At 42.6% G+C, this 14,024-nt stretch overlaps 1 protein-coding gene across 1 annotated transcript in view; it reads right to left on the bottom strand.

The window, feature by feature from the left end:
• The window catches only part of nxn (nucleoredoxin), a 66,439-nt gene that overhangs the window by 5,435 nt on the left and 46,980 nt on the right, over window positions 1–14,024 (bottom strand). Inside the window, exons 2-7 of the mRNA XM_063493536.1 lie at window positions 11,408–11,525; window positions 7,025–7,158; window positions 4,031–4,131; window positions 3,795–3,901; window positions 2,531–2,710; window positions 1,868–1,992 (exon numbers count right to left, since the gene is read on the bottom strand). Of these exons, the coding sequence (XP_063349606.1) occupies window positions 1,868–1,992; window positions 2,531–2,710; window positions 3,795–3,901; window positions 4,031–4,131; window positions 7,025–7,158; window positions 11,408–11,525 (765 nt within the window). The remainder of the gene's footprint in view (window positions 1–1,867; window positions 1,993–2,530; window positions 2,711–3,794; window positions 3,902–4,030; window positions 4,132–7,024; window positions 7,159–11,407; window positions 11,526–14,024) is intronic.

Below are 14,024 nucleotides of genomic sequence, written 5' to 3'. Positions count from 1 at the left end.
AGCTAAGCTGAAGGAGCCCAGAGCCTGGAAGCTTCACAGAATGCCTCACATGGGAAGCGATATCTGACGCAACCCAGTCTGGAGGGGGAAACCTGGTGATTTCATAGCCGGCTGAGCTACAGCCAGGAAATTAGACCTGCACTACATGGATGTAAAAGTATACGGCTTAGCATGTGTTGCTCCTGAATAACCGCAAGCTCCAGTGCAACAGCGTTTCTTTGTGTTTGTGCCAACATTTCTTTGACCTGACACAATTAACACGAAACGCTATCACTCCAACTCGTGCTTTCCTTAAAACTTAAGCTTTTCTAGGTCTGCGTACATGTGCCACTGATATTCCAAAGCAGACATTAGAGTTGAGCTGCCAGTTAGCACATGTGCAAGACCTGCAGCTGAAACCGGAGCCTGCTTTTGGGCAAGTGACACACCAGAAACCAGTGCCGTCACCCCCAGATTGAACTGGGAGGAAGGCTGGCTGGAGGACAGAGTGCAGGGGAACTGAGGAGAGGTAGCTAATCTGGTAATTATGTCTGCTGCTGCACCAGTTCTGGAGAGGTCAAGGCAGAACAACACGAGATAACAAGTATTATGAAAACTCCACGGCTCATCCCACACGGGGAAGATGTGGGAGGAGATACTGCGCAGATAGAAAGGATGATTTGTCAGTATTGTGAGGGAGAGCACTGCTACGCTCTGTGTCTACCCATCATGATAGAGGCGCACAGTTGAATTGTAGGTCATGGATGGGACTTAATGCCTCTCTTGCACATTCAAAAACAGGGCCTCAAATGCTTTAGTAGCCACTGAAGTTGTGGAAATGTCATCTACTGCACATATGCACAAGTTCTAAAGTTTAACTTTTATTTAATTGCAAAGTCAAGGTTGGTGTGGCTGCCCTGACTTTCTGAGTGGAAAGTTTGACTGAAGGGGGCGCTAGAGTGGAAAATTCCAACTGGAAACCCTGGATTTCTCAGTTCCCACTTCAAATGGAAAGCAGCATCAGAGATTACAGAGCACCCTGAAGCCTGAGCTTTTGGCTCACGGGGATTACTTGTAAATAAGCTGACTTCATTACTTGAAACTAATACATCCCCTTAAATACCCAAATCCAAAGCAGCTAAAATGAATTGTTGTATATAAACATATATTGACATTGTCAATATGCAGCTTTGTGTTTCCAAAGTATCTCTTCAACTCTACATTTATCCTTTTGTGAGTCATTTTACTGCTGTTTAAGTCATTGTTTGGTCTTCTGACCCTCAACTGTTCTGTTCACTCTCGCCACTCACGCAGGGTAATTCTTAGTGGCAGCAGGCAGCTTTTTTCCAGAAAACTGACTCTTTAGTAACTAACGGCAGTCACACGCAGTTAGCAAGCAGGTGGTGAACACCGAGCAGCAGCAGCAGAGCCAGATGTTTCCCCACAGTAGTGGGTAGAAACTGCAGAAGGGCCAAAGTGAGAAAGTATCTGCTGGATGTGGTCAAAGACAACGTGACAAAAATAGGTCAAATCCTCCTCTGGATAGAATACTGTTATTTCCTGAGAGTCTGTTTTTGTCTAACGTGTCTCCACCTCCTTAAAAACAAATCAGAAATGTTTGGAAATGTTTGTTTATGCACGTCGCTGTGTTATTGCACTGGCATTTTCACTATCATGTCTGTATCTGCCTCAAGAAACCCCCAAACCAAAACAAAAAGAAACCAAAAACACAGGATCGTCTGAGCTGTACATTCAAAGACTAAATCATCCCGAAGCACAGCTCAGGTAGAGCAGGATGTTCAAACTTTGCCCGCCCCCCCCAAAAAACAAACCCCAGCTTATGCCAGTTTTGTGTGAAATGGTATTTCACTCTGTCGGCTTATCTCACCTCTCCAGCCACAAAGAACAGCAGCGGCGTCTCCTCCTCCTTCGCTTTGTACTTGGCCATGAGCTTTTCCGCTATTGGTTGAATCAGCTCCTTGGCTGGCTCCAATTCACCTTCCTCCTCAGCGTCTGCATTAACCAGGAAAGAGAAACAGAGCTGTGTTAAAAGCATGAAGAAGCCACATGGGAGAGGAAAAAACGAACAGATGAGTGAAAGTAGTGGCTGCAAGGATAGGCAACTGGAGGACAGATGAGTGAAGAGATGAAAGAAACTACATGTACAGATGGTCCTCAGTCTTGTTATGCGATTTGGTTTGACCTCAGGAGACACCAGGGTGGTCTCATATTTTGAGGGTCATCACTTTGCACTCTCAAATTCTTTTCCATGTCTGTTTCCTCTCTGCACCTTAATGTCTAAATCATTCAGTGCCATTCACTGGAAAAATTCTTTTCTTTTTTGCATTAGCATTCCCGTATTAGCATATAAATAGATGGATACAGTAAATACTACATGAAGCATTTCCCACAGCATTTCCCTCTGGGACCTTTCAACACTGGAAGAATTTTCCGCAGAGTCTGACATTCAATATGCTCTAAATAAATGCCACTTCATTCAGACAGAGCCCCATGTGGAGCTTCGCCGAATTATAAAGCCTCAGCCTCTCACCCACAAACAGGACGAGGCAGGGCCCTTCGTGGAGCTGCACGGCGTTTGACTCGCTGAGCTCGAGCACGGGCCGAGGGTGCCAGGGAAAGAGCCGGCACTCTGGGTCGTTCAACACCTCTACCCGGCCCTGTCGCGTGATCATGTGACCCTCCGTGTCCAACAGAATCAATGTGGGAATACCTGGAATGGAGAAAGATGATGATGAAAGGAAGAGAAACATAGGAGGGGAGGAAATGGGCAAAAGCCTGGGAGGTGGTATGGGTCGTTTCCTTTAATTATCGCATCATGACGCACTCTTTTCCCTTTCACAGTGAGATTTTTGTTTTTTGTTTTTTTAAAAACTCTTTTTGGGGATTCTCACCTCCCTCTAGCTCTGTCCGTTACCCCTCTGATAGTGCTTTTACAAGCCACCCACACTGTGAATACAATTCCTTTATCAGAAACAGACACAAATCAGGCAAGCAAGCAGCAATCAGTAAATTCCTGTCTGCACATGTGGACTGAAGTTAACTGAGGTGGGGGAAATCAGAGACTGCAGGGGTTTGAGTGTAGGGGGGGCAGTGTTAACTCGTTCTCTACACATTCCTCAAATTCTTTGCAGGACAGGCCGACGGCCAGTTCTCGCTAACTTCATCCACAGTCATCCACTCACACACTCGGGAGGAAGGCACGGCACTTCCGCAGTGAGATGGTAAACTGGATAACCAGCCCACATTTCTCAGGCTGCAGGGCGATCTGTGTTGCTGTTTTGCCCACCCAGCACAAAGAGCTGTCAAGCCTTTGTGCCAGTGTTTCAGTATGTGACATAACCAAGTTTGGCAGAGAGAAAAAAATAGATATATCCACTTTCTGCTCTTATCTTAAAAGGCACACTGTACTCAACAATCAGATATACATATTTTTCCTGACCTGTACTGTTATTTGTTAGATTTTGAAGAAATTGGCCTTCTCTTGAATGTGATGTAACTAAAAGGATCTTTACTTGTAGCGCTCAATGTGCCAAAACTGAATAAATTAATAAGGAAGTTCTTTAAAGAACTATTTTCTTCCTGCTGTTTACATCTGCCAATAAAAACAAAAGTGTAACTAACCAACACTATCACTAGCATCAGCCTCTCATCACAGGTAGATAATGGATGCTTTTCTGCCTTTTGTGCAGTGATGCGGTTGGCTGCAACTCTCAACAAAGCAATGGATAAATAGCATAACAGGCCAGCAAAAACATGCATATTCAGCGATAACGGTGATGGAGCTGGTGAAATACCTTGTATTCCGTAGAGTCTGTTGAGCCGCGATCGCCGAGCCTCATCTGAATAAGGCACTGCCAACCATGGCATCTCGCTGAAGTACTGCTTAAAGGACTCCTCTGACCTGAGCGGGTTGGAGGGGAGAACCGAACAGGAAGACAACAGATGCTGATTTCTTGGTTTTAATAACAACAGGTAAGCAGGGACCCAGTTGGGTTCTTAACAGGCAAAAGGCAGGTGCAGTGTGGCTCACCTGTCAGCGCTGACGAACACTATCTCAAACTTCTGGCCCGACTCTTTGACGGTCCGATACGATTCCACCAACACACGAGTCAAACTGCGACACGGTGGGCACTGAGAGAGAGCGAACGAGTGAACATCTAATATACACAGTCACAAGTGTAATAAGGTGCTCATTTCCCAGGGTTTTTCCCCCAAACTATTTTCCTCTCTGCCGCCAAACACCTTTCCACAAACTAGTAATTCTTTCTTGTTTTGTATCCAGGCTGTTTAAAACGTTAATCCCGAGGAATACTCGAGCTTAAGAAAGTATTTGCTCTACTGTGTGTGTTTAGAGCGCCAACGCTATCCAGGCAAGGGGGAGCGGTGGTATGGCTGGCATTACGATGACATCAGAGCACCATGACAGTGAGAAGCAAAACAGACTAGTCTCAACTTCCAGCCTCTTTCCCATGCTCTGTTTGCTTCGTATCTGTATTTTCTTTTTCTTCTCTGCTGTGAATATATGATAAAATAGAAACGTAATATTTAAATCAGACAACTTGAAGAGTTACAAAATGCATGCCACATGTTTGCATGGAGTGAAGCTGAGGTTAAAATGATTTCAGGGACAATAGATTTTCTTCTCTTCTCTCAGACTGTGCTTATTTAAACACTGATTAGCCCATGAACGATAAGTTATTCAATTAATGAATGCAGACTGCTTCAGCTAAGAGAAGCACAAAGACAAAAAGTACCAAAATACACATACATATACACTCATCAGCCTCTTCACCAAGTACACCTGTTCAACTTCTCAGTAACACAAATATCAAATCATACAATCACATGGCAGCAGCTTGTGCATTTAGGAATGTAAACATGCTTAAGACAACCTCTTGAAATTCAAACTGAGCATCAGAATGGGGAAGAGAGGTGACTTTGAATATGGCACAGTTGTCGGTGCCAGATAGGCTGGCCTGAATATTTTAGAAACTGCTGATCTGCTGGGACTTTCCCGCAAACGCCTTGTTGATGTCAAAGGTCAGAGGAGAATGGGCAGATTGCTTTCAACTGATAGGAAGGCAACAGTACACTCAAATAACCGCTGGTTATAAAAACGGTATGCAGAAGAACATCCCTGAAAGCACAACACATAAAAACTTTGAAGCAGATGGACTACAGCAGCAGAAGTTCCCACTGGGTGCCACTTCTGTCAGCTAAGAACAGGAAATTTACAATTCACACAGGCTGACCAAAATTAGACAGCAGAATGTTGGAAAAAATGTTGTCTGGTCTGACGAGTTTCCAATTCTGCTGCAATATTCAGATGTTATGGTCAGAATTTGGCATTAAAAACAAAACAAATCAGGAAAGCATGGATCCATCCTGCCTTGCATCAGTGATTCAGACTGCTGGTGGTGTAATGGTGTGGGGGATGTTTTCTTGCCACACTACGCATCATTTAAAATCCACAGCCTACCTGAGTATTATTGCTGACCATAATCATCCCTTTATGATCACAGTATACCCATTTTACGATGGCTGGAGACTAATGAGCAACGTCGTAAATCACAACATCTCAAACTTGTTTCTTGAACATGAAAATAAGCTCACTGTACAGTACTCTAAAAGCCTCCACAGTCACCAAATTTTAATCCAGTTATGTGCAGTACTATCATGGCTGTCCAGGCAACAAATCTGCAGCAACTGTGTGATGCTGTTGTATCAAAACGGACAAAGGTGACCATTTTCCACGAAAAGGCTGAATGCACTGGCCCAACTTCGACTCTAGCCTGGAGCCTTTGCTCTGTGTCTGCACCACTCTCCTGCTTTCTCCACTGTCCTGTCTAATAATGGCAAAAATGCCCCAAAATAATCTTTCAAAAATGCCCGATTTATTACTTGTGTCACAGTGACTAAATCTTTAACATACACACAGTAAGCACATTCCCTGTAAACATGGATTAATGCCATAGCTGCTTCAGTTTCCTTCCCTGTAAATATGTTGAGGTATTTTTGCTAGACTTAATTACATATCATATGTCTAAGGCTCATCTCATCTTCCTGTTTACTAAGTAGAGAAGCTTAAAGCTTCCTACAGTGGCACTTTATCATATCAACACAAAGGGACGTTGGGACAAAAGCACAAAGTATCTTGTGTAGTAAGTGCGATCTTCCCTTATACCTTACAGATATAAACACTGTATAAGTGTGTTCATTGCTCATTACACAAGCTTGTTTTAGTACTATCGTGATAACACTAAAGTTTTCTCCCACTACAAGAGAAAAAGTAAGTGTGCAGCAAAATGTAGGTCACGCTGCATGTGTCTCTGCCATGGGCCATTTAGGTCCCTCCAACATGAAGGAGGGAAATAAAGTAAAGAAAATATACTATCAAGATGCCAAGGCAAAGTGCTGGCATTTCGTTTTTGTGAGACTGCTTTAGTAGCAGATAGATTTACACGAGTAACCAGGGGACTGTGGTGTAAAACACCGCAAATAAACTCCTGTAATTGCTTTTTGTGACTTGTCCTTTCAGTTTTATATGGCTTTGGGGTTTGCGCCAGCATTCAGGCGTCACCATTCTGAGCAGCCGGTATCTGAGGCTACGGCTCTGGCAGCTGCTGCGCCGACTGGCCTCGGCAGCTCGCGCTGCATCTCATCAGCAACAGCACAGCGATGATTTAACGCCTTCCATGCATCGTGAGTCATGACCTTCGCTGGCTATCGGCAGCGGCAGCAAAGAAAAGAAACAACGGTGTGACGTCTTTGGGGTGTGGTGACTGATCCACAGTTGGTGGTGAAAGGACTGATGGAGATCGTCAACCGCTGTAATGTAAACAGTCAAGCACAATGGAGTCTCGCTCCTCTCTCTTATCTGTTTCTGCCTCTTCCTGCTCTGCTGTGCTGCTGCCGCTCTTTTTTCTCTGATGTCTCAATGTTTTCACAGAGTCAGGAGCCCTGAATAGGGAAAAAAAAAGAAAAGAAAAAAAGATGGGGTCCTCTTTGTCTTCTCTCCACTCACCCAGTGTGCTGAGAAATACACTCCCACATAGTGTCCCTCCAGAGAGCTGCTGTCTGTTGTCTGTCTGTTGTTCCTGAGCAGAGGTCCTGCCACCACCTCCGCAAATGGCTTCGGGCCCCAGGGGAACTCCAGGCCTGAGAGAGGGTAGGAAAACAGAGGGGGCAAAGAAAGGGGAAACATGGGAAGGAAAACGAGAGATTATTGCCATGCTAGCAGCTCTAAGAGGTGCTGCGTGGCACTGATTTGAGCTAAATGCCAGTATTTTGTTCCATACCAGTGGAACAAGTGCAACAGAAGATGATGACGCTGTGTTTTCATAGGTATTTGGCTGCATTCATTATTAATAACATGACAAATTGTCCACTGTTGCACAAAGCTTTAACTCACACTTAAAACTACTATAACTCACAGTGACACTGTTAGGATTTCATGTCTGGGAATCATGAATATTTACAAAACATCACAGTAATCCATCTAACAGCTGCTTAGATACTGAAATGTGGACTCAAGAGTCACGCTTCAGTTCAGCAGAAGACCCACAGACACCTTTTCTGTGTCCGTTAAGGGTGTCACATGTCAAACCACCACACACAGTTGTCATTTAAATATGTTTTTAAAGGACTGTTTTGTGTTTTCTGCTTTGAAAATATGCACGCATGTGAACACACACACACACACACACACACACACACACACACACACACACACACACACACACACACTGTTAAAGAAAAAGAAATGTCGAACCTCTTAAGCAAATGAAGGCTGTCAGAAATACTTCCCTCCTGCTCTCTTTCACACTTTTCATTTCCTTTTCAAGGTGTTTTCATTGTTCCCGGCGAGCTCTGGAGATGCATTTGGTACAGCTGAATTAAAGGGGGGGTGTAATCATAAATAAAAGCTTGTATGGCTGGTTCATAATGGACTCTTTATGTGAGCGCTGTTGTCCGGGGCTTCATTAGGCAGGAACGACACGTCTGCACTGCGCTGGCGCGGCCTTTCATTGTTGTCCTGATTGTAAAAGTGCACTCCATCTTTACGCTGCAGGGCTAGTCTGCCACCACTCAAGTCAGGCCTTTCATCGACAGTGAAAGGCAGTGGGGTCCCAAATTGTTCACCCGCCCCTCCGACTGTCAGCGTACGTGAACTTTTTGCTGCCCTTTACCTCTCCCAGCCATGGCTGTTGCACCTGAATTGATTTGTCACATTAGGAACCGTCCACAGCCTAATACATCAAATTTAAAAATGTGATGTTTAAAAAAAAAAAAGAAAGAAAAAAAGAGCACAGCCTTTTATTTCAAAGAGATGCAAAACTTGGGTTCCTGAAGTGCTGGTGGCTCTCTTTGCTACTGAAGCCACCAATTTAATATCTTCTCAGCTCACATCTAGTTAATGAACTGTGGAAATATCACTGCAGGCCTGGACTAGCTTTCATTAGACAGACAGTGGAATCTGTCACAGTCCTCACATGGCTGCTATTCTTCCCTCTCACATGACACGACACCATTTTTTTTTAAAAAGCTGACCTAACAGGCTTTGAAGAGGCAGCGTTTTAAAATATTGAGATCGTCTCAGCCACAGATGGACGCCCTCAATACAGGAAAGGAATGCAAGCCCACTCTTGTTAATTCTCCATCTCCACTTCAAAGTGCAGAAATTATAGGTTTCGAAGACGAGAGTGTGAGACATGGACACGCTATAATATTCACACAGCACCATAATTATAGCGGCATTAACTCAAATACAAGGGGGGGGAAGTTATTGCAAAATGCTTCAGACAAATGCTGAATGATGGGACTGGGCAATATATCCACAGTAAATCCTCACCAGGAATTTGAGGTGCGAGCTAATGTGGGTCTGACCTTAGTTACTGCACTCATTACATTTTGGTTAACTTAAACGACTTATTTATGGTGTGAACCCAATGTGGTAGGCTGGATATTTTTAGCTGGAACAGCTGTAATATATGAAGTCGGATGGTTCACCACTGCAAAATCATTATTTTTATATGATTAAATTATTACTTATATAACTAAGAATTTACATGAAGAATTTAAATGCACATTTTCAATTAGCAGATAGAAAACTGAGTGAAAACAGAAGTAAAATAAATAAATAAATATCTCAAATTTTTACGCTTGGCTGTGGTTTACGTATAGATAATAAATAAGTATTTACAGGAAGCATGTGACATAAATTTGAATTAAAAAGATTACACTGCAGAAGAGAAAACAAAACAAAACAACATGATTGGTGTGAACCATGACACAATGAGGTCACTAGAGAGAAAAAAAAAAATCGTTGTGATTGCTTTGGTCACCTTTAGTTTTTAATGGTGAGTGATAGTAAAATTGTAAAAAGTGCAACGGAAAAGTTGTGTGATGATTAGTAGTTTGCAGATGAGTCACCGTCTACCAAGCAAACCGACAAATACAAAAAAAGCAGGCGGCAAATATGTATTTTTGGTATAGCACCTCAATTGCGACCAATTTCACTTAGCAGCTGGCAACAACACCTCGGCAACCACCTGGAGAATACACTTTGTTTTTTCTCCCTTGTTACCGGTAGTTTCCGAGGGCCTAGAGACACTGCCTGATCCCAATGCCGGCGTGATCTTACACATCTCACCTTGCCAGTGGACACAGCAAGTCAAGTTCAGAAGTCATACTAATTGTGTAGTATTTATTTCAGTCCAATCTCTTGGATGGACCCCATGTACTCCTCACTGGTTACCCAATTCTCACCTGTGGTTGAAGTCTTGTTGTTTACCTGGGCTCAGGATTTAGAGAGGGTCTTGAATAGTAGTTCTGTGGATGTAGCTTGGAGTGTAAAAAGTGCTTTGCTTGCTAGATGAGTTTAAAGGGAAAAAAAAAAACAAGCTATATAAATTATAGTCCATTTACCACGGACTAGAAGAGGGTAGGACATTAGCTAACCAACCTGAAGGTGTGATTTGATGAGTTAGCCAGTATAACAGCACGATGGTGCATCGATCACCTCACAGCAAGAAAGTTTGAACCTGTCCAAAGAGGTGCTTGCCAGTTTCTTGGTGGTTCTAAAGTAGTTGCTGGTGTGATGGTAAATCATTATTGAGCTGTTTATGTTAGTGTCTTAATAATAATAATAATCATATTTTTTTTAAAAAAGGTGTTCCAGCATGAAATCATCCTACTGTTACCATTAAAAAAAGATAAACTGTCCAATATGCCACAAATAAAGAGAAATTATTCATCTTATGACTTTTTTACCTATGGTTTTTAACACTGGAAAAGATGCACTAACAGGCAAGGAGAGTGGTTTTTTTTGTCATCCTTGGGTTAAATCTCATGAGCTCAGTAGGAGGGTATGAACAGTGCCCACGTGCAGTGTGCAGCACTGGAACAAATCCAAGCTTGAACAGCATTGGCCTGTGAAACTATTCTGATGTAGTGGCTAAACCAGGTTGTTAGGAGCTCCGTGTTCAGCTTGTGCACACTGAACACAAAAACAATCATTTAAAAAAAAAAGAAAAGAAAAAAAAAGCATCTCTAGAGCCTTTTCGCCCCCTTCATAAAACCTCAGATGAAATCATTTTTAGAATTTGATACAGTAACCTTTTGTAAGGCCCAAGAAGGTGTTTGGTTACTATATTTGATTTAAACTGTGTGTGGGAAAGAAACAGGAAGATGCCAGCTGGGCAGTTTTAACAGGACTGAAAGGGTTGCCATCTTTAAGTCTAGCATCCAACATTTCTAATAACACCATAAAAATACATTTACATATTTTCTCTCTTCCTCATGAGGGTTTGTTTTTCCACCTGACTAAAGAATTTACATGAGCGACTGTTTATCTTCACCGTGAAGATATTTTGCTCATGCATGCAGCATGTTTTTCTTCACATGCAGATAGAAACTTAACATCTTATCTTGAAGTTTGCTATTCAAGTTGCTCATTCATACCCTTTTGCCACAGGGGGAATTTTATAGCCTAGCTGCTGCTGTTTCATGAGATACATTTGGAAGTGACAAGTGTTACAGTAGAAAAGATAGACTGGTGTGAAGTCAGTATGCAATTCTCAATGAGTTATGCCGCTTGCTTATTACTCTCAGCCAAGAGTGACTGATGATTGCTACCCACCAAGAATTCCGCGCTATAAGCTATGACAGACAAACTGTGCGAGAAACTGATCTATGATGTTTGTCCTTTTGACCCTCAAAACATCTTCCCATTACCTCATTAAACAGTCATATTTCTAGGGTTGAACTGGGGTTAGGGTTAACCATTCAGTAAAGAGGATTAGAGTCAGAGCTTGAGGTTAGGAAATAAAAATAAATCAGCCACATGGTTTTACTAATATTGTGGCCTCTGTGTGTGTGTGTGTGAGCTCTAGATGCTTGAGCTCACCTTTGGGGTCATCTCTGACCACCAGCAGACCGTTTCGACACACGATCTTCCCCGTGGAGGCGTCCACAAACACCAAAGATGGAATACTGGTTACCTTATACTTGTTCCACAGCTTCATCTGAAAGCAGAAAAAAAGATAAGGAGTGGTTGGAAAATGTGGATTGATAACACTTCAGGGAACAGATTTGTATCTAATTCCATTTCCAAGCTGGAAAAGCAGCACAAAACGGTCTAAAACTATGTGTTTAATGATGCAATGTGTGCACCTGGAATACTACAGTGAAAACAAATGTTGATGTATTTTATTTATTTTAGCATAAATACCTCCTCTGTCATTTAAAATAAACCCTATGGACTACAAAAGCAGAATGAAAATAGTAGGAGAGTGCAGGCAGCCCTGAGGTGAACTAGCACAGATGTGCTGTCCCTGCTGCATCATGAATAACAGTAAAAGGAAGTGTGCAACATAAGCGACTCATACTTTTGTAGGCTTTTATGAACGTTCATTGGCCATAAATTTAATCATAATACTTTCCTATATGCCAGGATGATATTAACCATCTCTAAAAGCCAGATAAGACCCTTTACAGCCAGAGATCTGTGCGTGAACTGACGCTATTCATCGAGTTCAGAGATCAGCATAGTCCTTAACATCAAAGAGCAGATCAAGCATTTTCTGAGGCTCACTTTCCATATCAGAGGAAGAGTCCTACGCTGTGAATGGAAAATAGCCCTGTCTTGTAAAGAGCAGCAATCATCCCTGTGCAGCGCTGCTGCTTCAGCATCTACAGAAGAGGAAAAGGTTCTCTTTGCTTGAAAACCTGAAACCAGCTTGAAAAATTTAAATACAGAACGGAAAAAGAAAATACATATTATAAAACATTTTTAATAAACACACACTGCGTCTTCAAGGTCAAAATATAACAAAACACCTTTGCTGGAAATCATGTATCTACTTTTTTTTTTTAAAGAAATATAGTCAAACTAGAGCAGCAAGTTCATCTTTGAGATATAAACACATACTTTGCTTGCTGTCATAAATTATTTCCTGCTGCACAAAGCTAAACACTTCTAAACAGTCAAATGAAATGAGCACCGCACAGTGCGGTAAGCCTGGAGTTTGCTTACTGTTGAGCTCCAGGCTGATGAAAACCTTTTGTTGCACTCTTTGTGAAAACAGTGACTTCACTGCCCTTTGGTTTTATCATCACTGTTCGTACAGCAGTGACACCTCACCGAGAGGCACTGCAGTCGAGTAAAAACAATGTGCAAAGTGCAAAAGACACACAGATAATGCTTGCTAGGTGTAGATGTAAACATGCAATGGAATCGCAAGGATATTGATATTTTTTCCCCTCACATACAAGGTCTGGAATAGTCAAGCCCCGATCCTACTTTTAAGACTAGGTTTAAAACTTTTCTTTTTGATAAAACTGGATCAGATTACCCTGAATTCTCCCTTATGTATGCTGTAATAGGCCTAGACTGCCAGGGACTTCCCACGATGCAGTATTTCTTCTTCACTCACCTCTCTCTGTGCATTTAATCATTGATTATTATTAATCTCTGGCTCTCCTCCACAGCCTGTTCTGTCTCCCTTCTCACACCACCAACCAGTCGTGGCAGATGGCCGCCCCTTTCTGAACCTGGTTCTGTGAGAGGTTTCTTCCTGTTAAAACTGATTTTTTCCTTCCCACTGTGACGAAGTGCTTGCTTCTAGGGGTTCATCGGATTACTGGGGTCATCAGATTGCAGGGTCTGACCATACAGTCACAAATGGACCTTCTTAGGAGATCCAACACTATATTTCTATTTTTTATTTTTTATGTTGTTGAAGAGTTTTGTTTTAGCTGCTGTTGGTGTTAATACACTCCAAGCCAAGAAGTCTTGTGCCTGTTACTTCAATCAGCAGCTACCGCAGAGTACGTTTCTCTAGCAGGTCAATATGCTCTTTGCAGCGCCGATTTATTATGATAGTTTGGTTGAGAGACTGATCGTACGTGTGATTGTTTTTTTTCATGCCCCCTTGTTCGCAAATGTGCGATGACACGTTCAACAGCACAGGTCAACCGCACGACCTTCCTACGACAGAGGTCAGACAGTTTGTTCGCTGGACAAGACGACCCGGAGCCTCTCAACTATGTCGGTCTGGAATTCCCTCAAAAGCAAACTTCAGTGTCTGCCACAGTCAACAGCTTTACCACACACTTCATGCTCTTCTGGAAACTCAATCTCTGCTCACAAATTGATGGGGTTAGAGGCATTAAGTGTGACTGTCTCCGAAAGCTAGCAGCGCACTGCTGCCTCTGCACAGCCATTTCGCTCTGCTGCTGTCATTGAGAGCCAGATTTAGCCAAAGAACAGAGAGATGAGAGAAGAAGATTTAGAGTGGTGCTGCACTAAGGTGGGCAGCAGCAGAAGAGTACAAAGAAAGATCTGAACATCCACTTGAAAACAGTGTTTTCAGTATTGAAATAAACTGCTGTTGGACAACAGCCTCTCACTGGCTTTGGCGATAAGGCCAACTTACTCTGAATGCTTCACAACTTTAAGAGTTCAGCAGTAAATATTTGTCTTGTGTGTCTCTCCAATCCATCATCTAGATGATCATACAGAC

Source organism: Pelmatolapia mariae, linkage group LG14 (genome assembly GCF_036321145.2).
Source record: "Pelmatolapia mariae isolate MD_Pm_ZW linkage group LG14, Pm_UMD_F_2, whole genome shotgun sequence".
Lineage (NCBI taxonomy): Eukaryota > Metazoa > Chordata > Actinopteri > Cichliformes > Cichlidae > Pelmatolapia > Pelmatolapia mariae.
Note: the sequence above shows the minus strand (reverse complement) of the source record. Positions and strands in the feature narration are given on the sequence as shown.